At 38.1% G+C, this 25,722-nt stretch overlaps 2 protein-coding genes across 2 annotated transcripts; one reads left to right on the forward strand and one right to left on the reverse strand.

Annotated features, from left to right (window-relative positions):
• Nucleotides 1-11,967: 11,967 nt before the first annotated feature.
• Nucleotides 11,968-21,311, forward strand: LOC117324105 (leucine repeat adapter protein 25-like). Its single transcript, XM_033879766.1, has 2 exons — nt 11,968-12,429; nt 13,162-21,311. Exons 1-2 carry the CDS (start codon nt 12,082-12,084, stop codon nt 13,453-13,455), a joined length of 642 nt encoding a protein of 213 aa, XP_033735657.1. The 5' UTR covers nt 11,968-12,081; the 3' UTR covers nt 13,456-21,311.
• A 1,298-nt stretch (nt 21,312-22,609) lies between these two features.
• LOC117324106 (ribonuclease H2 subunit C-like) lies at nt 22,610-24,911 on the reverse strand. Its single transcript, XM_033879767.1, has 3 exons — nt 24,731-24,911; nt 23,993-24,225; nt 22,610-22,908 (listed from the first exon to the last, which is right to left on the reverse strand). Exons 1-3 carry the CDS (start codon nt 24,861-24,863, stop codon nt 22,855-22,857), a joined length of 420 nt encoding a protein of 139 aa, XP_033735658.1. The 5' UTR covers nt 24,864-24,911; the 3' UTR covers nt 22,610-22,854.
• Between the last annotated feature and the right edge of the window lie 811 nt (nt 24,912-25,722).

The raw sequence follows: 25,722 nt of genomic DNA on the forward strand, positions 1-25,722 counted from the left end.
TCGCATGATGATGTTAACCTGAGTAAGTGTGGCATTGTATTGCCCCTATGGTGACGTTACTCTGGGCCAGTGTGTCAATGTCTTGCCCGTATGATGACGTTACACTAGGCCAGTGTGTCACTTTCTTGCCCGTATGATGACGATACCCTGGGTTAGTGTTTCATTGTATTGCCCGTATGATGACGTTACCCTGCGTCAGTGTGTCATTGTATTGACCGTATGATGACGTTAACCAGGGCCAGTGTGTCACAGTATTGCCCGTATGATGACGTTACCTGGGTTAGTGTTTCATTGTATTGCCCGTATGGTGACGTTACTCTGGACCAGTGTGTCATTGCATTGCCCGTATGATGACGTTACTCTGGGCCAGTGTGTCATTGTATTGCCCGAACGATGACGTTGCCTTGGGCCAGTGCGTCACTGTATTATCCGTATGATGACGTTGCCTTGGGCCAGTGTGTCATTGTATTGCCCGTATGATGACGTTTCCCTGCGTAAGTGTGGCATTGTATTGTCCGTATGCTGACGTTACACTGCATAAGTTTGGCATTGTATTACCCGTATGGTGACGTTACCCTTGGCCAGTGTGTCATTGTATTGCCCGTATAGTGACGTTACTCTGGACCAGTGTGTCACTGTCTTGTCCGTATGATTACGTTTCCCTGGGTCAGCGTGTCTCTGTATTGTCCGTATGATGACGTTACTCTGGGTCAATGTGTCTCTGTATTGCCCGTATGATGACGTTACCTGGGTTAGTGTTTCATTGTATTGCCCATATGGTGACGTTACTCTGGGCCAGTGTGTCATTGGTTTGCCCGAACGATGACGTTGTCTCGGGCCAGTGCGTCACTGTATTGTCCATATGATGACGTTGCCTTGGGCCAGTGCGTCACTGTATTGTCCGTATGATGACGTTGCCTTGGGCCAGTGTGTCATTGTATTGCCCGTATGATGACGTTACCCTGCGTAAGTGTGGCATTGTATTGTCCGTATGCTGACGTTACCCTGGGTAAGTGTGGCATTGTATTGCCCGTATGATGACTTTTCTCTGGGCCAGTGTGTCACTTTCTTGCCCGTATAGTGACGTTACTCTGGACCAGTGTGTCACTGTCTTGCCCGTATGATTACGTTTCCCTGGGTCAGCGTGTCTCTGTATTGTCCATATGATGACGTTACCCTAGGTCAATGTGTCTCTGTATTGCCCGTATGATGACGTTACCTGGGTTAGTGTTTCATTGTATTGCCCATATGGTGACGTTACTCTGGGCAAGTGTGTCATTGGTTTGCCCGAACGATGACGTTGCCTTGGGCCAGTGCTTCACTGTATTGTCCATATGATGACGTTACTCTGGACCAGTGTGTCAATGTATTGCCCGTATGATGACATTACCCTGGGTCAGTGTGTCAATGTATTGCCCGTATGATGACATTACCCTGGGTCAATATGTCATTGTATTGCCGGATGATGACGTTACTCTGGACCAGTGTGTCAATGTATTGCCCGTATGATGACATTACCCTGGGTCAGTGTGTCATTGTATTGCCCGTATGATGACGTTACTCTGGACCAGTGTGTCAATGTATTGCCGTATGATGACGTTACTCTGGACCAGTGTGTCAATGTATTGCCGTAGAATGACGTTACCCTGGATTAGTGTGGCATTGTATTGCCCGTATGATGACGTTACCCTAGGTCAAGGTGTCACTATAATGCCCGTATGATGACTTTACTCTGGACCAGTGTGTCAATGTATTGCCCGTAGAATGACGTTACCCTGGATTAGTGTGGCATTGTATTGCCCGTATGATGACATTACCCTGGGTCAGTGTGTCATTGTATTGCCCGTATGATGACGTTACTCTGGACCAGTGTGTCAATGTATTGCCCGTAGAATGACGTTACCCTGGGTCAGTGTGACATTTTATCATGCGCCAGTTAATGGTACTGAATTTCTGACACAGGGGTCTGGCGCTACGGCCTTTTAACATATAACAATGTTAGTGCATGTAAGATTATCCGCGGAAAATGAAGGTTTTTGACTTTTTGGTGTCTGCATCCAACAAAACAAAAGATACAAACATATTAAAGGTTTTGATTCATCAAGCTTAATTGGTAAGGCGACACACAAAGACAATATCACATCATAGCTGCTATCATACTATTACTCATTTACTTTCTCAGCAATTAAGTGTGAATAGCTTTATTAATCTTTAGAATATGCCATTTGTTATTAGGGTTTTCCCTGACGTGTTAGAAGAACTTTCGAACGTCCGTAAGCAGACCTTTCTTTTTTGCCCAGAGTGCCGATCTGGTGAATGCGCAACAAATGTGTCGCTGAAACATTAAAAATATAGGTATGACAAACACAATCTGTCCAATGAGTACGGAATAAACCTTGTATACGGTTTTATGGAGTAGGGCAGATTCAGGATGCCATTTGTCAACCGTGGAATGGCTATAGGTGTCGCGCTGATATATGTACAGTAAAAGAAAAGGAAAACCTACTGTGTCTGGTGTAGGTCATGGAGTAGTACTGGTATCTGGGAAGTCTTGTTGGGGTAGATGTTTGTTGTAGTGTCTGGTGTAGGTCATGGAGTAGTACTGGTATCTGGGAAGTCTTGTTGGGGTAGATGTTTGTCGTAGTGTTTGGTGTGGGGTATAGAGAGGTACTGGTATCTGGGAGGTCTTGTTGGGGTAGATGTTTGTTGTAGTGTCTGGTGTGGGGTATAGAGAGGTACTGGTATCTGGGAAGTCTTGTTGGGGTAGATGTTTGTCGTAGTGACTGGTGTGGGGTATAGAGAGGTACTGGTATCTAAGAAGTCTTGTTGGGGTAGATGTTTGTCGTAGTGACTGGTGTGGGGTATAGAGAGGTACTGGTATCTAAGAAGTCTTGTTGGGGTAGATGTTTGTTGTAGTGTCTGGTGTGGGGTATAGAGAGGTACTGGTATCTGGGAGGTCTTGTTGGGGTAGATGTTTGTTGTAGTGTCTGGTGTGGGGTATAGAGATGTACTGGTATCTGGGAGGTCTTGTTGGGGTAGATGTTTGTTGTGGTGTCTGGTGTGGGGTATAGAGAGGTACTGGTATCTGGGAAGTCTTGTTGGGGTAGATGTTTGTTGTAGTGTCTGGTGTGGGGTATAGAGAGGTACTGGTATCTGGGAAGTCTTGTTGGGGTAGATGTTTGTTGTAGTGTCTGGTGTGGGGTATAGAGAGGTAGAGGTATCTGGGAAGTCTTGTTGGGGTAGATGTTTGTTGTAGTGTCTGGTGTGGGGTATAGAGAGGTACTGGTATCTGGGAAGTCTTGTTGGGGTAGATGTTTGTTGTAGTGTCTGGTGTGGGGTATAGAGAGGTACTGGTATCTGGGAAGTCTTGTTGGGGTAGATGTTTGTTGTAATGTCTGGTGTGGGGTATAGAGATGTACTGGTATCTGGGAAGTCTTGTTGGGGTAGATGTTTGTTGTAGTGTCTGGTGTGGGGTATAGAGATGTACTGGTATCTGGGAAGTCTTGTTGGGGTAGATGTTTGTTGTAGTGTCTGGTGTGGGGTATAGAGAGGTACTGGTATCTGGGAAGTCTTGTTGGGGTAGATGTTTGTTGTAGTGTCTGGTGTGGGGTATAGAGAGGTACTGGTATCTGGGAAGTCTTGTTGGGGTAGATGTTTGTTGTAGTGTCTGGTGTGGGGTATAGAGATGTACTGGTATCTGGGAAGTCTTGTTGGGGTAGGTGTTTGTTGTAGTGTCTGGTGTGGGGTATAGAGAGGTACTGGTATCTGAGAAGTCTTGTTGGGGTAGATGTGTGTTGTAGTGTCTGGTGTGGGGTATAGAGATGTACTGATATCTGGGAAGTCTTGTTGGGGTAGGTGTTTGTTGTAGTGTCTGGTGTGGGGTATAGAGAGGTACTGGTATCTGGGAAGTCTTGTTGGGGTAGATGTTTGTTGTAGTGATTGGTGTGGGGTATAGAGATGTACTGGTATCTGGGAAGTCTTGTTGGGGTAGATGTTTGTTGTAGTGTCTGGTGTGGGGTATAGAGAGGTACTGGTATCTGGGAAGTCTTGTTGGGGTAGATGTTTGTCGTAGTGTCTGGTGTGGGGTATAGAGAGGTACTGGTATCTGGGAAGTCTTGTTGGGGTAGGTGTTTGTTGTAGTGTCTGGTGTGTGGTATAGAGAGGTACTGGTATCTGGGAAGTCTTGTTGGGGTAGATGTTTGTTGTAGTGTCTGGTGTGGGGTATAGAGATGTACTGGTATCTGGGAGGTCTTGTTGGGGTAGATGTTTGTTGTAATGTCTGGTGTGGGGTATAGAGAGGTACTGGTATCTGGGAAGTCTTGTTGGGGTAGATGTTTGTTGTAGTGTCTGGTGTGGGGTATAGAGAGGTACTGGTATCTGGGAAGTCTTGTTGGGGTAGATGTTTGTCGTAGTGTTTGGTGTGGGGTATAGAGAGGTACTGGTATCTGGGAGGTCTTGTTGGGGTAGATGTTTGTTGTAGTGTCTGGTGTGGGGTATAGAGATGTACTGGTATCTGGGAAGTCTTGTTGGGGTAGATGATTGTTGTAGTGTCTGGTGTGGGGTATAGAGAGGTACTGGTATCTGGGAAGTCTTGTTGGGGTAGATGTTTGTTGTAGTGTCTGGTGTGGGGTATAGAGAGGTAGAGGTATCTGGGAGGTCTTGTTGGGGTAGATGTTTGTTGTAGTGTCTGGTGTGGGGTATAGAGATGTACTGGTATCCTGAAAGTCTTGTTGGGGTAGATGTTTGTCGTAGTGTCTGGTGTGGGGTATAGAGATGTACTGGTATCTGGAAGGTCTTGTTGGGGTAGATGTTTGTTGTAGTGTCTGGTGTGGGGTATAGAGAGGTACTGGTATCTGGGAAGTCTTGTTGGGGTAGATGTTTGTTGTAGTGTCTGGTGTGGGGTATAGAGATGTACTGGTATCTGGGAAGTCTTGTTGGGGTAGATGATTGTTGTAGTGTCTGGTGTGGGGTATAGAGAGGTAGAGGTATCTGGGAAGTCTTGTTGGGGTAGATGTTTGTTGTAGTGTCTGGTGTGGGGTATAGAGATGTAGAGGTATCTGGGAGGTCTTGTTGGGGTAGATGTTTGTTGTAGTGTCTGGTGTGGGGTATAGAGATGTACTGGTATCTGGGAGGTCTTGTTGGGGTAGATGTTTGTTGTAATGTCTGGTGTGGGGTATAGAGAGGTACTGGTATCTGGGAAGTCTTGTTGGGGTAGATGTTTGTTGTAGTGTCTGGTGTGGGGTATAGAGAGGTACTGGTATCTGAGAAGTCTTGTTGGGGTAGATGTTTGTTGTGGTGTCTGGTGTGGGGTATAGAGATGTACTGGTATCTGGGAAGTCTTGTTGGGGTAGATGTTTGTTGTGGTGTCTGGTGTGGGGTATAGAGATGTACTGGTATCTGGGAAGTCTTGTTGGGGTAGATGTTTGTTGTAGTGTCTGGTGTGGGGTATAGAGAGGTACTGGTATCTGGGAAGTCTTGTTGGGGTAGATGTTTGTTGTAGTGACTGGTGTGGGACATCGAGAGGTTCTGGGAAGTCTTTATTGTGTAAGTGTTTGTTTCTTTGGTCAATTGAATGTAGGTTGTTTTCGATTCTTTAAAATCATTTTTCTTCTTGTATCTTTAAAACGGCCTTCTATTTTCAAACTTTATATTTCCTTATCGGTTGAATATGATCGGATGATATATTCCCCTGTTAAACTTTGTGAGTGATTTTGTTAATAGCGGCAGATGAGTGTTTACTATGTATATAAATGATTGGCGACGACATCAGTTTCATTGACGTCAACGGCCCCCAGGAACTCGACATAGTGGTGCATCAGACATTATATTTCACTTCTTATATAAAACATGTTTAGTTACAAAACCTTTATGTTGTGAAGGGTCACGCAGTTTGAAGTTGGTTACAAACCTTTATGTTGTGAAGGGTCACGCAGTTTGAAGTTGGTTACAAACCTTTATGTTGTGAAGGGTCACGCAGTTTGAAGTTGGTTACAAACCTTTATGTTGTGAAGGGTCACGCAGTTTGAAGTTGGTTACAAACCTTTATGTTGTGAAGGGTCACGCAGTTTGAAGTTGGTTACAAACCTTTATGTTGTGAACGGTCACGCAGTTTGAAGTTGGTTACAAACCTTTATGTTGTGAAGGGCCACGCAGTTTGAAGTTGGTTACAAACCTTTATGTTGTGAAGGGTCACGCAGTTTGAAGTTGGTTACAAACCTTTATGTTGTGAAGGGTCACGCAGTTTGAAGTTGGTTACAAACCTTTGTTGTGAAGAGTCACGCAGTTTGAAGTTGGTTACAAACCTTTATGTTGTGAAGGGTCACGCAGTTTGAAGTTGGTTACAAACCTTTATGTTGTGAACGGTCACGCAGTTTGAAGTTGGTTACAAACCTTTATGTTGTGAAGGGTCACGCAGTTTGAAGTTGGTTACAAACCTTTATGTTGTGAAGGGCCACGCAGTTTGAAGTTGGTTACAAACCTTTATGTTGTGAAGGGTCACGCAGTTTGAAGTTGGTTACAAACCTTTATGTTGTGAAGGGTCACGCAGTTTGAAGTTGGTTACAAACCTTTATGTTGTGAACGGTCACGCAGTTTGAAGTTGGTTACAAACCTTTATGTTGTGAAGGGCCACGCAGTTTGAAGTTAGTTAAGCATCGGACAAAGTACATCTAGGTGATAATAGGCCACTTCTGATGCTGTGTCTTTGTGCAGGACATTTTATCCCATATTGCTGTGGTGGCATACGGTGGGACTGATGTATTTTGTTCAATGATGTATTAACCAGCTTCCACCTACATGTACTTTACTACAAGAGACTCCGCCAAACAAAATGATCATGACTATTCATAGAGCGAAAAATTCTGGAAACAAACAAATCATTATTATTTCATAAATCAATTTAACATTCATAGTACCGATATAATGAATCATAAAGACTTATACACTTACCTTCTGGTAGTATATGTCAGGGTGAAATGTTCTTTTTTAAGAACGTGGAGGTGGCGCAGTGGTATACACGGTAGGGAAATTACGCCACGTGCGTGACTATAAGAGAACAACAAGATGGCGAATGTGTCTCTCGCTTCTCGGTAAGCCTGTCTTTCATTTTTTCTTCTTATCCAACGACTTCCGATTTATCGATATGGTCCAAGATTATTTGATGCATCCAAGATTATTTGACTGGCAACGGATTACTCACAGAATATGTCGTTGTTTCAATCATTTAAAGACCAACGTCGTATAACCTTAATTTTAAGGTGTTTTCGTCAGAACAAACACGTATAGCTATAATCCACACAGAAGTTGTTTAAGGGGTATTTGAACGTCCAAGAATCAATATACGTTATCACACAGGTCATCCCGGACCATGTCCTTTAAAAAACAGCTTGGGAAAAATATTACTTGCGACCAGTTAACTATCTGGTACACATGCATTTTCAATATCTGTTGTGAACTGTGGTGAAAATTAATTCAATGCTTTTATATATAGTTTTGTTTTATAAAATTAGAATTGTCAAAAAACAAACGTTATGGCGAAGCCATTGATTGAATTATCATGATGTCGTCATCATATATATATATAAACAATATTTTGTTTGTGATTTATATTGAAATACTTCATGTTCTTTTTTTTATGAATGTGACTTATATTGGAATGCATACTACTTTTCATGTTTATGGTGTCAGAATGATTATACATGTATCACTAATTCCTTTAAAACTTATAAACAAGGTTGATAGCGGGTGTATTTGAGACTACACGGAGTGGCAAAGAGTTTTATAAACGTGGGCACGACGGCTGATTCCCTGAACGCCTACATTTTGAAATAACACCCTACTGAGTATGTTTGTACAGTAATTATAGTCTGTTCTGGTGAAGTCACTTAAGTCACCTGTATTTTACCTGTGTGTGTTACCTGTAGATTTTATAGTATTTCTCATCAAAATCAAAGGTCAATATTCAATGAATAATTACTGGACAAAAATATAATATTTTAGAATTACCTATATATGCACATGATATTTGTCAATACTTATTTAAACAAATAAGAAATGATCAAATTAATAAATATCAATAATTATCAAATTAATATTGATTAATAATTCATTGAAATTAATATTGTAAAATATTCATTAATAATTCTTTAATTATCAATTTCATCAAACCAAAACGTAAATCAAATATTGTTCTAAATATGTAGGCGTTCGGGGAACACACCGGCACGACACTGTGATTTACGTTCCTGTAACTGACATGGTTTTATAAACGTGGGCACGACACTGTGATTTACGTTCCTGTAACTGACATGGTTTTATAAACGTGGGCACGACACTGTGATTTACGTTCCTGTAACTGACATGGTTTTATAAACGTGGGCACGACACTGTGATTTACGTTCCTGTAACTGACATGGTTTTATAAACGTGGCACGACACTGTGATTTACGTTCCTGTAACTGACATGGTTTTATAAACGTGGGCACGACACTGTGATTTACGTTCCTGTAACTGACATGGTTTTATAAACGTGGGCACGACACTGTGATTTACGTTCCTGTAACTGACATGGTTTTATAAACGTGGGCACGACACTGTGCTTTACGTTCCTGAAACTGACATGGTTTTATAAACGTGGGCACGACACTGTGATTTACGTTCCTGTAACTGACATGGTTTTATTATCGACGGCCAGAACTAATCAGGCGCGTAGCTGACTGTACGCAGGTACGCAGGTACGCAGGTGAATCCACTTAATTTTTCATAAAAAAAAGAGAAAGAAAAAAAAAAGTATCAATATGTAGTCAAATGCACCTTGTACACATAGTAGAACCATAAAGTGACACTGGCACATCGGGAACCGTGAGAAATGAAAATTAAAGTTTACTGGGAAAAAAGCCGGATCATCGACTTTGTTTTAACTCCATTTTAATATTTTCAAAACTTCAAAACTTTCCAAAACTACGGCGCTAGTGAATCCACTTAATCAAGTGCCCAGCTACGCACCTGACTATGTAGATGGTTTATATAGCTGTACACTGTCTTATTTTGATTGTGACACAGTCAGTGTATATTCTATATAAATCAATAACTGTTAGAAATCGGGACACAGGGCACGAGAACAGTACAGTTAGTGCGGATGTACCAGATGTACTCCGTACTACCACTAAACGTTGTATGGACGGTGATAAACACTCGGTGAAAATTACATCCATCAATGATGGCCGCATTTAACGTTTAATTCATGCAAATCCCCACGGCGTCTAATATGAGAATAGTTGCTGCAATATGCCCTCGTGTTGTTGTAAATTAATTCGTCGTGGTGACCCTGTGGGTAAAATGCGCCATCGTTTCCGCCTCAAAATGTGACCAAGCAAACAAAATCGTGAATATATGCATCCCTGTGTGTCCAGTGAGTAGTGTGGGCCGCGACCCTGTGGACAAAATGTGTCGCTGTGACCCGTGGGGAAAATGTGTCGGTGACCATGTGGGTAAAATGTGTCGAGGTGACTCTGTGGGTAAAATGTGTCGAGGTGACTCTGTGGGTAAAATGTGTCGAGGTGACTCTGTGGGTAAAATGTGTCGAGGTGACCCTGTGGGTAAAATGTGTCGAGGTGACCCTGTGGGTAAAATGTGTCGAGGTGACCATGTGGGTAAAATGTGTCGAGGTGACTCTGTGGGTAAAATGTGTCGAGGTGACTCTGTGGGTAAAATGTGTCGAGGTGACCCTGTGGGTAAAATGTGTCGAGGTGACCCTGTGGGCAAAATGTGTCGAGGTGACCCTGTGGGTAAAATGTGTCGAGGTGACCCTGTGGGTAAAATGCGTTTTCGTGACCCTGTGAGTAATATGCGTTGTCGTGACCCTGTGAGTAAAATGCGTGGCCTTGACCCTATGGGTAAAATGCGTTGTCGTGACCCTGTGGGTAAAATGCGTTGTCGTGGCCCTGTGAGTAAAATGCGTTTTCGTGACCCTGTGAGTAATATGCGTTGTCGTGACCCTGTGAGTAAAATGCGTGGCCATGACCCTATAGGTTAAATGCGTGGCCTTGACTCTGTGGGTAAAATGCGTTGTCGTGACCCTGTGGGTAAAATGCGTTGTCGTGACCCTGTGTAAAATGCGCCTTGATTCCTGTCGACTGTACTGATAGTTTTAATTTATTAATTATACACTCGATTTGATTACAAGGGAATAGCCCTTTAAGGCAATTAAAACGACAGTGCCACACTCACCAGTTTCCATGTAGGTTGATCACCCAGGCCACACTACACAAGGATGCCATCCCGTGACCAAAAACGCTAAACAATTATGTTGAACTGGAAATCAATATAAACCAAGTGACGTCATAGCGATAAATCTCATCAAGACTTAAGTTATCGAGTATGAATTTAATTTACCTCTATCTTAATTGACTATATTTTAATTAAATATTCGGAGCTGTTTTCATCTCATGCAGCTGTTAATGTTCTACGTTGAAATGGGTTTAACTATTCTATACGTACAATGGGCCTTTAACTATCTAGTTTTAATGGTGTAATTCCACATAAGCTCCCTTCTTGTACATGGATCTGGATCGATAAATATATATGAGACCTCAAATAATAATTTGTTTTCACATAAAACCACAGGGGCCTAAGAATGTGTATCAACCTATAAGGTCTATTCGTACCGGTAATAATGTGTATAGAGCATATATTAGACGTGTTTTGTAGAGTGGCTAGATTAGATGAATCATCGTCGTCGTCATTTACATCTTGACGCTCAGTATGTTTTACAGGGACACATAGTTGTGTATTTTTGGACAAAATATATTGCATCTTATTGACATGTTCAAGTACGTTTAATACCGAAATTCACTGGAAATTTGCATATCTGTTTTATCAAAGAATTCTTTTGATGACAATTAGGTCAAAACTGCTTCAAAATGTATGTCATCTGCCATCTTCATGTTCTCTCTCTTTATTTAGCCACCTCCTATCACTTGACATCTCCCGTCACCATGTCATCTCCCGTCACTATGTCATATCCCCTCATTATGTCATCTCCCGTCACTATGTTATTCCCGTCGCCATGTCGTCTCCCGTTACTATGCCATCTCCTGACAGTATGCCTTCTCACGTCAGTATGCCATCTCCCGTCACTATGCCTTCTCTAGTCAGTATGCCACCTTTCGTCAGTATGCCATCTCCTGTCACTATGCCATCTCGTCACTATGCCATCTCCTGTCATTTTGCCATCTCCCGTCACTATGCCATCTCTTTTCAGTATGCCATCTCTTTTCAGTATGCCATCTCACGTCAGTATGTATCTCCTGTCACTATGCCATCTCTAGTCAGTATGCCACCTTATGTCACTATGCCATCTCGCGTCAGTATGCATCTCTTGTCACTATGCCATCTCTCGTCAGTATGCCACCTTATGTCACTATGCCATCTCGCGTCACTATGCCATCTCCGGTAACTATGCCATCTGTCGTCAGTATGCCATCTCCCGTCAGTATGTCATCTCCCGTCACTATGCCACCTCCCGTCAGTATATGCCATCTCCCGTCAGTATGCCATCTCCTGTCACTTTGCCACATCTCGTCAGTATGTCATTTCCCTTCAATATGCCATCTCCTGTCATTTTGCCTTTCACGTCAGTCATCTCCCGTCACTACATATTGTAGGCGTCTTTATTTAACTTTTCATGTCCCTAACTTTACCAAAAACATAAATAGACCCATGTGTATTGAGGATAGTGATACTCTATCCTTTAAATCAGCCATATCATCTCGCCAAAATTAAATTTCTTTGTCTGTTTCCATGACACACACGAAACGACATGCTCTATACCATGTTGAGAAGTAGGACGTCAACTGGTAGGTAATACAACTGTAGAAGTACCAGTCGAACGGTTTAAGGGAGGTAACTCTTACAATGATCGATCAGTGGTGGCGCACCTGTTACCGGAAGTGAAACCTGTTCGTAAAGTTTGGAAAATGGCGACTTTGTCAACAAACTGACAGCTGTGAGAAAACATCTTATAAGTGCGACATGTCTAACTAGAAAGTACACAGACTATCTTTTGTTGTCCAATTGGGCAGGATGGCTGAACTCCCAGGTCTACCACCCCTCCCGAAATGTTTTAGTGATGTAGTTAACATAAACCCATCGCTTACAAGTTTTGAAGAAAAAGAAGAGGAGTCCACGTTGGGCGGTAGTATCAGTGACACCGAGGTGTCCAGTCTGTCCAGCCCGATGAGTCAGCCGGATGGCAGGGATAGCATACTTAGGGACAGCGACACCGATCACGACTTACGATGCAACGCGTCGTCCACTAGCTCCAACGTCGATTCGGCGGTCCAGTCGCCCGAGGACCAACCAAGTGGCAGTGAAGAAATGTCTCCCTTCGTAAAGCTTAATACAGCTTTATCAACTTTAAAGAATGAAATGGTAAAAACAGGAAACATTATAGCAACAATATCATTATACTCATGTTCCTAGTAAAAATATATTATGTAGCCTTTCCTACCGCCTTCTATAAGGAGAATTTCTCTTCAGCTCCTTCATTAGCTATAATTATAATATAAAGTGTATATAGTGTGCTATATTTGTAAAAGTGAAGTTTGAGTCTGGTCATTGCATTTTCCCTCTTCTGTTACAGTTTTATGCTTGACCAGTATAGAAATAAAGTCCCTGTGCATTTTGTGTATGTGGCACCCAAACCATGCAATAGGTATTTAACACATGCCTATAACTCAGAATGAAATATTTAACCCCAGGGTCTGACCCTTAGATCACATCAGTTTAAGTGATTTGCAGCCAGAAGTCTGATCCTGGTAAATATTACATGCTGCCTTTATACAGATTAAGAAAAATGATCTTCGCTCATTTAGTAGAGCGCAAGTCAAGTAAATCAATCATAGATTCAGGGTTCGATCTTTAGTGAATGCATTGGAATAAATAGTCAAATGTCTGTTACATTGTGTTTAATGAGGACTTGGAATTTGAAACAAATGAAAACAATATAGGACTCAATAAAATTGTGATATCTGCCATAATGCAGATTGGAGCAGAAGTATCAATACAATTTGTATATCCAGAGATTTCTAAATACAGTGTATTTGACTTTGAAAAATGTCAATGTTAGATTGATTTTCTACATGATTTGTTATTTATCTACAGGCTGGTTTGAGGGAACTGGATGTGTCACTTCTGTGCCAGCTTTGGTCGTTGAATGATGCTATCCAGGAGTACAAGGTAGCAGTACAAGATCGGTATTCAGAGACTAACTCGGAATATTCATGGGGCATGAACAGTCGTACAAGTAGCATTGGGAGCTTTGACGACTATGATTGGAATGCAGATATCTATCTGAAGCCCGATGGCTATGTGGACAGCTCCCTCCATGGTAGTACATCCAGTCTTCTTCAACAGATCAACGAACTTAAGGAGCGTGCCGAATCGGAATTTATATAATTTTGTCTGTATTTAGTATGAATCTAACACTTCATTTTAGATTTGTGTTTTCAGTGAGTCACTGTAGTGGTTAAGGGTTTGATGATAATATAGCTATAGATTGACAAAGAAGGTACATAGATGTATGGAAGACATTTGACAATATCTTCTATTGTTTCACATGTGAAAATGAAGTCAACTTTTGTTTCCTGTTATGTTATGTTTAATATTTTCCAAAAGTAAGCTAGCCAGTGTACATTGCGATGAATGGGAATACCTGGTATATGGTTTGTGGAATGGTTTCAACTGCATAGTGGTCAGACTTGAGATTTTATTTTTGATTTTTTCTCTTTCTTTTTTTTCCCTAATTATACACAATATATTTGTGTAATGATATCAAGGCAAATCTGTCTAATAGGTTTTTTGTCCTTGTATAGATTTTATCTTGACCACTGACTGGAGGATTAACAAAAATATATATCATTAATATTTGTGATTTTGTTATTTATTATTGATTATATAACTATTTGACAAACTAACATTGTTCTTATTTTATCCTGCTGTATTTTCCTTAATTTTCGGATATGGACCATGTCAGTTTGTATTAGCTGAACCTATGGACCATGTCAGTTAGTATTAGCTGAACCTACGGACCATGTCAGTTTTGCCATTTATATTAACTGAATCTATCTCTTTAAATATATGTTGTCAACTCTTGCCCCTGAAGCTTTAGCAACAAACTTACCCACAATAAATGTCTCAATTGTGTCATATTGTAATTTTGTATTGATAAGAACTTTTTTGTTGTTTTTACTAAAATGATTTTGAATTATACTAACAGATATTTTATTGGGTTGTTTAATACTGGATTATATAATAAGACTTGTGTATTGATTTGCATGCCATTTCACTTTAATATTTGATCATGCTTTTTGGTAATAAGGGTTTTACTTGGAATTTTCTTTTTCAAGAAAAGGTACACCCTTAGAAAATTGAAGAAATATTAACAGTTGGAAGATAGCATTAGATGTTTTGGTATACAAGCATTGAGTTTCAGCAGGAGTTGAGGATAAGACTTGGCTAAGTTGCATTTCAAAAGGAGTTAAGGTAATTGGAGTTGAGGGAAATTTTAGTTGATTTTCAGAAGGATATATTTTTAGGGTAATAAGTTTCAGAAGGATGTATTTTTAGGGTAATTAATTTCAGAAGGAGTTGAGGGTGAATTGTTTGAGATCAGTTTCAGAAGTTGAGGGTGATTTGAGATCAGTTTCAGAAGATGAGCATAATTTTAGATCAGTTTCAGAAGGAAATGAGGGTAATTTGAGATCAGTTTCAGAAGGAAATGAGGGTAATTTGAGATCAGTTTCAGAAGGAAATGAGGGTAATTTGAGATCAGATTCAGAAGGAAATGAGGATAATTTGGGATCAGATTCAGAAGGAAATGAGGGTATTTCTAGTTACTGATCAGGGTATTTTACATTCCCTATCTTACACTGCAGGGCATGCTGATACTCCAAAGTCAGTTTTTGTTGGATTACTGGTTTGTGTTGTTTAATATTGTATTATTAATTATCTACATTAATATAATATATATATTTATACATTTATATTTTTAACCAACTGTTATTTTTGTTTTCTTGATATTTCATTTGTGATTGTACAGAGGGATGGATACTTTTAGTGCTGTGTTGAGATTCTGGAGTGTATATTAGATTAAATATTCAATAATTTGTACAGTTTAGTGAAGATAAGCTTAGTGATGCACTGTTAAGATTTTTCTCACAGTGAGTGAAGATTAGAAAGCTTTTATTTACTGCTTTGATTATGACCAATTCACAGTAGAGATTTGGAAAGCTTTAGTGCTGTTGGTAAGGTGCTGTGTGGGTACATATATAGATTGAAAGTTTTTTTTGGGTTGATCAGGTGAGGGGAGTTGTCTTAATATGTTTGTTTATGGTAGGGAAATGTTGTTTGAGTGAATTAGGGCTGAGAAATGTTTTTTTAGTCCATTATGGTAGAGAAATATGTTGCTCGAGTAAATAAGGGCCGAGTAATGTTTTTTGAGTCCATTACGGTAGAGAAATATTGCTGAGTCAATTAGGGTAGGTAAAAGTTGTTAAACCTAGTGTTTAGCTTCATGTGGGTTAGATCATTGGGTACATATATGTGGAATAAAAGGGGTGTTATTTAAGTACTTCGGGATAGTGCTGAGAGATAGCTATTTGGGTACAAGTCAATTAAATTCAGTGCTATTGGGATGTATGTGGATTGGAACTGTTATTTTGGGTACATGTGGAATAAATTCAGTGCTATTCGGGTGCATGTGGATTAATTTTAGGGGTGCTCATTGGGTTAATGCTAATTAAATTCAATGCCATTTAAATTTGGATAATGTGGATTTAAGTGGGTGCTATTTGGGTAGATGTACATACGGATTAAATTCAGTGATATCTGGATCTATGCGGATTAAATAGGGTGCTAATTGGGTAAATGTTAATTAAATTCAGTACTCTTTGGGTACATTAATTCAGTGCTATTTGGTTTTGTCTGTATGTGGTTGAATGTAGAGTGGAAGAAAAGAAGTGTGGCCAGTTTAGGTGTTTGGGACATTCGTATAAAAGACAATGATGTTTTGGTACATATATGTTAGATATATAGTGCTATTTACGTTTATTTAGATAAAGATAACTGGTACATGTGGATTTGATTTAGTGCAGTCTGTTAAGTGTACAAATCTACAAGTGCTGTTAGGTGAATGCATGCATTCAAGAAACTGATGTTTTGTTACAGGTAGATGCGAACAACTGATGTAGGGTATATATGTATTAAATCAACAGCTGTTGTATAAAAAGGTTGGTCAGTCATGTTGAGATAGTTCTGTTTGGTACATGTGAATGATACAATATACCGGGGGTACTCATTTAAGATTTAATAGCACTGTCTCATATTTTGTAGATGGTATTGAACCATGGCCTACTACCATATCAACATAGTATAATTGGTGAGATATATGGGACGATATTTTATTGATCTGAGGGGGACATTTCTCAGTTCCATTATGTTTTGAACAATGCAAGTATCTAGAAATCATGTATCTATGACAACTGTTATATATAAAAATGCACAAAACACATGCATGATATTTAAAGGGACTTTCTGTTTCATAAAATACCTATATATACACAAACATATTGTATATACTATATACAATGTACAACGATTGTTAGACCAGTTGTTATGGTTGATAACAAACTGAGGCTGTGATGTGAAGCAGGTTTAATTTTTGATGATCGAAGACCTTAGATTTCCTTTTTATATATACATATAAAGATCTACAAATTTTGAAATTTTCCATACTGGTACTTTCATCGGAGAAGACTTAAAATTTCTTAGTAGATAGTTTGTAAATTTATGTATGGTGAATTTTAATGTTTATCGTTCAAAGTGAATTAAAGTTTAATTCCATGGTAAGTCAAAATTATGTTGTTTTTTTTTTATTATCTTTTCAAACAAATATATAATTAGGTTGTGATAGATATATTTTTCATAATCTATAGATCTGTACAGTTGAAATGTAGCTATAGGTATAACCACACAAACCAAAATGTGTACTATTGTACTGTATTGTATTGTTACATGTATAAAGTTGCCATATTATATTAAAACTAATCAAACTTAAAGTTTACCAATATTGTTCAATCTGATGACATTAAATAATGTCATTGCTAATGTGTACGTACTAAAGCTATTCATGTGAAGATTATGTCATACATGTACAAATTAAATTTTTTGCATAATACCGGTAGTTTGAGGTAATTTATGTCAATTTACAAATGTTATTAATGATGTGTAATGCTTGATCGAATACACCAATTCACATTTCGATATTAAATCTATTAAAGTTGTTGTTTATCAGAAATAAGTAGTGGTTTAAGAAACAGTATATTTAATTTGAGGCAGGCATTTGTAGATGTTTAAGTGCAACCAGAATAATTTACAGAATTTTTGAAAATACATGTACACCATTTCATAAAACAAAAAGTGCAAACACCAAAACTTTCACTTCAGAAAAATCACAATTTTTCAGGAAATCTCATCTGTGGCCCAACAGCAATTCACAATTTGACCCCATACAGCTATCACTCTCTATGACACTGACTGCTGTTGGTTGAACTTGTGACATTGCAGCCAGAAAGCTCTAATTCAGCTTGAGTGACCAATATGCTGATTAGCAGTGGCTATATGAACAGGTGCAAATTGTGCACCTCGGAGGTCGGTATATCAGTACTTGATACACCGGTTATGATACCATTTGTTACTTTTTGCTTTGGGGATATAAATGGAATAAATCTAAATGAACATCAATTTTCTTTCCGATACATTTTAAAGGCAAAACGGTTTCAGGTTAAAAGTGATAAATGCTAATCAAGGTTGGTGCAGGTACAGTAGTGTACATCATACTGATGGTATGTGTTCATGTAGTCTTGTATAGTGGTTGTTAATGTCTAGTCAGCTACTTGTGGTTGGTCTTGTTGAACAATTTGACAAATATCATGTACAAATGTATTACATTTTCACATAAGGGGAGGTAACTACAGCCTATATTTGTGCGTTCCCGAATTTACATGTTGTATTATCCCTACCAATCCTCTTCCCTGGACTTCCGTCTCCTTAGAGACAGAGTTTTTATTCATATCTGCTCCATTAGAAATTGGAGGATAATTTGTAGAGGATTTATATTCTTGTAATTACACCTGTACTTGAGAATTAACTGCTGTAGATTCAAATTAAGATGTTTCGGTACGAGTTGGAAATTGTTTCTTCAGTAAATCAAATGTTGATAAAGATGACATGGTAGATTTCGTTGTACTTTATTACAGAAATAGTTCAACCATGAGGTAGCATGAAACACAATTTCAAAGTACAACTCAGTGCCACGTGACTTATAACTTCATTAATATGGTATATGTTTAAGATGAGTTTTTCAGAGTATATGTATACCTAATAAGATAATCTTAGGTATGTAGAAAGCTTGGTGCAAATTTATTTATATACATTTGATAAACATGTTTTATACACAAAAGTAGCATTTTATGTTAAAAATGAAGTTTGTAAAATATGTTAATAGTTAAAATATTCCACCCAAACATAGAGAGCAGCATATATACTTGTATGGGAATGCGATTTTACACACACCATATTTATTGATATTACAGGGTCACATTTTCAGGGTTTATGAAATACTGTACAATTCACTGTAAACTCCAAACTATATCGGACCAAATAGTATAAGTTATCAGTAGAAATATATTTGATCTCAGTTTGGTAAAATTTCTTAAAATGGTTAGACAATGAGACCCTATACCTCATAAAAAAGAAATAGTTATACAAGTACATTTTTTGGTATGATAAGCAGTGTATTATCATTTCTAATTTCTTGAACAGCTACGTATTAATTAATACTTTGTAGTATGCATGCATTGCTGGGTTTTAAGTTTTAGCATTTCCTGTTGACTTTGGGACCACCATGACATACGTTATTGTTGTGTACATTTGTTTTCTATTGTTTAGTGGAAACTTTCCATTTTATTTTCCAAGTGTTCATTTCAATACTAACTTTACATTGAGAAATCTTTGTTGCAGTTTAACTCTCACCCTGAATTATGAGAATGAATTTATCATGAGCACAAATAGAAGTTAGTACTACAATTAGAGGGATGAAATTTACACTTGATGAGGCAAAGTTTTCTCAATGTATGGTTAAAATTAATACATGGTACATATGTGAATTGGACAAACCTGGTTATGTCAATTTACTCATAGTTTGTTCCTATTTTGACCAGTATTCCACATATATACTTTGTTTTTTTGTGTGTGTATATATATATATATAGGTGTAGGATTTATTACTCAAATTATTGTACAACTAAACATTACCAATCAAGGTCATCTTTAAAATAGGGTTGTTTTCTGTGCAATGTTTCTTTTAGGAGGAAAATAAGTTTCAGGCGTCCGGGCCAAATCTCTAGGCATTATCTATAAACTCTTCATACTGCAAACTTAAAAAATCAAATCATTGATGCACAGTGACAACTATTTTACTGATGGCCTTGTGTACAAACCAGCTACCTCTAAAAGATTGTAAAGGTTTTTTTTCATTTATTAGGCAACAATTAGTACACTTTTGTCACCAGACTGCTGGTGTGATGTTTTGATGAATTGTATGATACCTGCATCTCCAATAACTGTTTTGTACACTAAATCTCAGAAGTTGCTGAGACACAAGTCTTGCTGTGTCTTTGAATAAGTGATGAGATATATGTAGTAGGTTGTACCTACAAATTTATTGGTGAACATAATTGTGATTTGAATATCACCCACTTTGGAATTTTTTGCAAATTACTCTGGCGTGTTGTATCCTCAAAACCTAAATGACAAAGCAAGCAATGTTAAGTATCCAAGAATTAAAGACCAGTTATAGGATAAATTCTTGGCAATGCATTGTTTTTTGCTCTGGGAAAATATACAAAACAGTGAAAAAAACAAATCAAGTTGGAATTTTTCTTATACATTGTGCGTTTATTGTTTTTGTCCTGTGTTCATAATCATAGCTCAATATAATACAAATAGTGTTAATAGATTTTACCAAATATTATTTTTAATATATTCCATCTCTGTTCATATCTACATAGCTACTTACTGAGTTATTAAAATATAGAACTATATATCATATTTATATATATTGAATTTATATACATTTAGTTATGCGACTTCCTGAAGCAGATGGACACCAATTTCCCTATCTAGTGAATGCTTTGTACATGTGCTGTGTCTTAACGACGGCGGTGTTATGTTGTAGATACCTTGTTACTCCAAACCTCTTCATAAACACCCGAGGGAAGTAGATTTCTAGACATAATTTAATATTTAGGGATGGACCTTAGTTAATTTATTTGTAGTTAAACTAAAGTGTATTGACTAAATATAAGTGGACTAACAAGGTTCTACAAAAGTGTATACAAACCTTTCCCCAAAATGATGTAAAGTCATAATTAATGGTTGTGTTGCAAAATTAACTGAGGCGACTTAATCAACGAAGACAGGAGGTCAAGGTCAGTAAGCGTCCTGCTTTGTTGTCTCCGATGTTCAGTGAGAAATGATCAAGGCGATGAAGCTTACTTAACAACTACAGCACTGGATTAATCTGTGATTGTGATCAAGTTGACCTTATCACTTGGTATTTATTGTATTTTTGTGTGATTTTCAAGTGCTTCATATTTTTTCAAGTTTGTATTTTTTGTTTTAAAGTTTTTTAATTAATTGGAAAAATGTTAAGTGATCCAATTTTGCCATTGTGTGTTTTATATCTAATTGATGTGTTATTACATCATGTACAATCCTGATTCCTCTATAAATTAATCTTTAACATAAGTACAGGTAAAACTTACAGTTAACAATCTGTTAATGTAACTGCTGATTTAAATATTTGGACATTTCGCCACAGTAAACAAGGCTTACACTCCAGTTCACATGTCTGGTAAAATTTAATAGCTAACTTAAATTTATATGAAGTTAAATGTTCTGAAGTAATGTTAATGAACAAGAAAAATGTGACATGAAAATGTGAAGCATGCTATGTAAACATAATTTAGAAATAGTCTCTAGTTTACAGGAAAAGGATACTCATGTACCCATTTAGGTGCTTTGTATGGTGGACATATCCTACAGAGGTACAAAATGTCATCGATAGAAGTGCCTTTCTGGTATGTGCAGTTTTGTTTGTTTGCAATATTACCTTTGATCACAGATGTAGATTTTCAGATTGTTGTTGAATTTCATGCTGTTAGTCCTTCGTGTATTAAAGTTAAAAACATTTATCTAGTGTTATTTTCTATATTTCTACTCTGAAGGGAATAGATCAGGTAATTTTTTCATGTTTCAGAAAATATGATAGTACAACCGCAACGGCTGACACTTAAGATTGCCTATATTTTGAAGGTCTAGACACAGTCAGTTTACAGGAAACAAAACCATACTTCAGAAAGAAAGAAAGAAAGAAAGAAAAAAGATAATCAATCTGTCTTGCCATCCTCCTCCCATTCTTTTTAATAAGTTACAGGAGAGTCTACACACCTTCCTAGATATTGTAGGTGCCTAGACCTACTAAGTTTCAGATAAATAGTAGTACATCAAATTATATACACAGAAAGAAAATGTGGATACCTACCAATGCTGCAAAATGTGCTAATGATTACCCCAAATTTGACAATGGACTGACTAGATGAATCATGATGTTGACCTTGAACCAAAAGCCCCGAGAAGGGCATGTGTATAGATAAATGTCCAGAAAGACTCATGAAGAATTTGGAAATTTGACATTGAATTTAACCTTAACTATTAGAAATACAATTTAATTGATAACTGGTTTTCTTCCAAGTACAGTATTGTAACTGTTAAAAATTTCCAGTCGGAACATATATATTTGATCTGTGACCTTGCATTTCACCACATGGTTTTGTGCTCCACTCACTTTGCTTCAGAATGTCATAAACAAAATTTGACCTCGAGTCATGCAATCTTACTTGCGTTGTCACATCTCATTAAAACCTGTATTATGGAGGCTGTAAAACAAGTCAAGACTTTTAGCAACTCGCCATCCAATTTTTTCACATCATAAGGTACCATACCATAACATGATCATCAAAGACAAATGAAATACAATAGAGAATTGATATGCCAATATGTACTTTAAATGAACCAGTGGCAAAATTTTTGACCGTTTTGTACCTTACAAGAATTCTTTCCAGTGATTTGAAATATCAGTATCAAAATGTCTTTCCTGTAGTCAGTTCTGATAAGTGAAATTGTTGATACCCAGGCTGATAAAGAATTTGACACCTAAAGACAGTGCATCAGGAAATCCAATCTGAAGTATATTAGGTAAATACATGATTGCGTACACTGTTGACTTTGAAATCCTACTTAGTGCGGAGTATCCCTTTAGGTAGCTCTAGTTAACCATCTGTCTGATCAATGAACATTTGCTCAGAAGTACAACGGACCAGATTCCCCCCCCCCCCCCCCCCCCCCCCCCCCCCCCGGTTGTTAAAATTAGAAACAATCAAACCATTGTGACACTTGTCTTTGAATGAGTAGCATATAGTAACAATAAAAATGTCTCATTAATAAGTTTAATGCATATATTGTCCTACTGATATGGTAACCAAAATAAAATACATTTATAAAACATGTCAGTAGCCAGAATCTGTACTACATGGCATCCAGATCTGTACTTGCTAAATTCCAATAGACCATCTAGTCAAGATAACTCTTTCTATTTCCCTGTGTTGGTCCCACTGAAACCGTAATATCAGGGGAGGTAACTCCAGCAATGTAGCACATCTGGTACCGAGACAGACATCAGTTTCCTACAGTACTCTTCTGACTACTTTCATTTTCCAAAGGCTGATGAAGCTGGAAAGAATAAAAATTCTAAAAAATGTTTGCTTTAAATATCAACACTGCCTTAATGCATCAGTGTAAAAATCAACTAGCCTGACGTTCGGGGCCATCAAATTTTCACCTTGGGCACAGGGGCACCTTAAGCACAGGGGCATGTCTAGTCTTATATTAAAAAATAGCCAGAAATACCTTTATATATTGACAAGGGAAGCATCCTATCTTCAAACTTATTTTTTCAGAGCAATATCTACATAATCTTTCTACTGATCTCTTCAGAAGTCTCTAATCTATCGGTTCATATGCATTTGCATATGTAACATTAATCGGAGTAGTTGAAATCCAACTTTAATCGGGGACATGCTACAAAACTTCCAGCCTCTGACAGGTGTTTCGGGACACACGACCTTCACCTCTTTCGTCATAGCTATAGGATCGCAGCGAATAGAATGTATTATGCTACCATATCATATCATAGAAATAAACTAAATTTAAATAATGAAATACGAATGCATATGTATGAAAAATACTTAACATTTATCATGTAACAGAAAATCATCTTCAATTTCTGGAATCTACCCGCTCTATATATTGTTGATATTTGAAAGTAAAACACTATTAACTCCGGCACTGTTGTTATTCAATACTTCACGGGAGTTTTTTTATAGCGACAATTGTATCAGCCGAGGGGCTCTGCAAGAGGTGAATGGTTGTGTGTCTAGCTTGGGGCTAGTGTCTTGATGTATCAGCAGATAGAGAAACATGTTATTCACTTAATGATAATCTTCTAATTCTCTGATTACCCCCCCCCCCCCCCCCCCCCATATTTGTTGAGATAGTAGATTTTTTTAGTTCGATCTATTGGATCTTTTGGAGTCTACTTCATGTAATATAATAAGCCCTGTGCTTTCCAATTCACCATTATTAAGAGTGTCCTCATCCCTAGTAACCATATCCTCATCCCTAGTAACCAAATCTAAATACTGCTAACACCATTTCCCCAAAAATAAAACTCTTTCTAGATTGCTTCATCCCCTGTACACAAAGTTTCCTCTTCACGAAGTAGGTAGTTTCTCAGTATAATCCCATTCAAACTTACCACCTTAGCCAGTTCCAGCCAGGTCTTAGCTTGCTTCATTTTATCATCTTCACATGGTGTTCTGTCCAGATTCCAGAAGTTTATTTCCTTGAATTTATTCATTGCTGTTAAATGTCGGTCTTCATCTTCTGTTATTGCTTTCCTCGTCTCCTTGACAATAAGGCCAGTATAGCCATGAGGTACTTGGATAACCTCCCCTTTGAGTGGTCTCCCACGGAAAGATGCTGTCATGGCTGTCAATGTATACATAGCATGTATTACAAATGATGTCTGTACAAGGAAGGAAGATAAATCAACATTTAAATGGTATTATCTATCATATTAAGGACATCATTATGAGGGTCATATATTGTACAATACATAACAGAAACTGTAGCTTGTGAGGAGCCTAGGATCGAGTGACTTATCTTGCCTATTTTTTGATATGTAACAATATCCATCAATGTAATTATGTGGAATAAGACCTTATATAATATTAAAGTTATAGGAGTAGTCCTACACCAGAGATCAAAAACTCGTGCTAGACTAGCTAGTTGGGCAAGTGTTACTCGTTAATGAAATAAAGACGGACTTTAAATTGTATTCAGGCGAGACGTGACAAAGACTTTCAAGGCCCGAATCAGCACGTCCGTCATGAGAAATGTTTGCAATTAGCCCATGGTGTCAGAGCTAGAAGAAACTGCCGCTCTAACAAGGAGTCCCGACAGATTATTGTTATTAGACTCATCAGATAATTACCTTCGCCAGTTTTCCGTGAGTTTGATTCAAAATACTGTGCAATATTTGCTTTTCCGTCGTATTGAATGTGACAAGGCATTGCATGAAGCTTAGCATCTTCTAAATCGGTGGTTACTGAAAGATACGTAGCCATTCTATTCTCCCGCCATATGACAAGCGTTTACACGACTTGTGTATAATACAGAAAACAAATGCCGGTTAATTTGGTTTGAAATGTGTTTATATTTGTACCCAATACTGTTTGTTCCGATAAAATGTACATACTATTTATTACAACATTATATTTTGTTATTATTATATCACCCTTAAAAAGCGATATATCAAGCAGTTTTCCGATGACTGACCGGCAAATCAACTTCCGGAACAGAGATTCGCGAGAATGCAAACACAATGATGACACAGATTCTATACACATGTCGTGACCGTCAAAAATGAGATACAGGTACCAAGATCCATCAAAAATCCCTGCATGGAAGCGGTATGGGCGTTTAGGATTAGTGCTTTTGTCATTTAATGTGACAGGTTATATAATTATTACTAAAGTATTTGGGAAAAGTGATGGATCATCGTCATTGGCCGATATCAGTAAGTTACTAAGTAGGCATATATAGACTGATATATACACTACAGTACTGTAAGTATTGAATATGTCGGGTATTTTGTGATGTCCTACTATACTACCTGCCCATATTCATTTCCTGTGTAAAAAGGTATTATTTACATAATACCTGTGTATACAGACATTCTGTAGTGTGACCTTTGCATGCAGGTATTCTGTATTATGTCATATGTATGTACTGTATATAGCTAGTGTTCTATCTGTCTATATAGGGTGTCCTGACTGTGTATACAGCATTACAGGTATTCTGCAGAATGTCCTGACTGTGTATACAGGTATTCTGTAGGATGACCTGTGTATACAGGTATTCTGTAGGATGTCCTATATATGTATACGTGTATAAAGGTGTTATTCTGTAGAATGTCCCGACTGT

The sequence above is a fragment of the Pecten maximus genome, chromosome 3 (assembly GCF_902652985.1).
Source record: "Pecten maximus chromosome 3, xPecMax1.1, whole genome shotgun sequence".
In the NCBI taxonomy this organism is placed as follows: domain Eukaryota; kingdom Metazoa; phylum Mollusca; class Bivalvia; order Pectinida; family Pectinidae; genus Pecten; species Pecten maximus.

What these genes read in the sequence shown, in the direction of transcription:
- LOC117324106 (XM_033879767.1), bottom strand. Translation starts at nt 24,863, where the DNA reads ATGGCTACGTATCTTTCAGTAACCACCGATTTAGAAGATGCTAAGCTT. An exon ending in CTCACGGAAAACTGGCGAAG is followed by an intron (nt 24,226 to 24,730) that starts GTAATTATCTGA and finishes ATACATTGACAG; the next exon opens with CCATGACAGCATCTTTCCGT. An exon ending in GGCTGGAACTGGCTAAGGTG is followed by an intron (nt 22,909 to 23,992) that starts GTAAGTTTGAAT and finishes TATTCTTTCCAG; the next exon opens with CTTCATCAGCCTTTGGAAAA.
- LOC117324105 (XM_033879766.1), top strand. Translation starts at nt 12,082, where the DNA reads ATGGCTGAACTCCCAGGTCTACCACCCCTCCCGAAATGTTTTAGTGAT. An exon ending in CAACTTTAAAGAATGAAATG is followed by an intron (nt 12,430 to 13,161) that starts GTAAAAACAGGA and finishes ATTTATCTACAG; the next exon opens with GCTGGTTTGAGGGAACTGGA.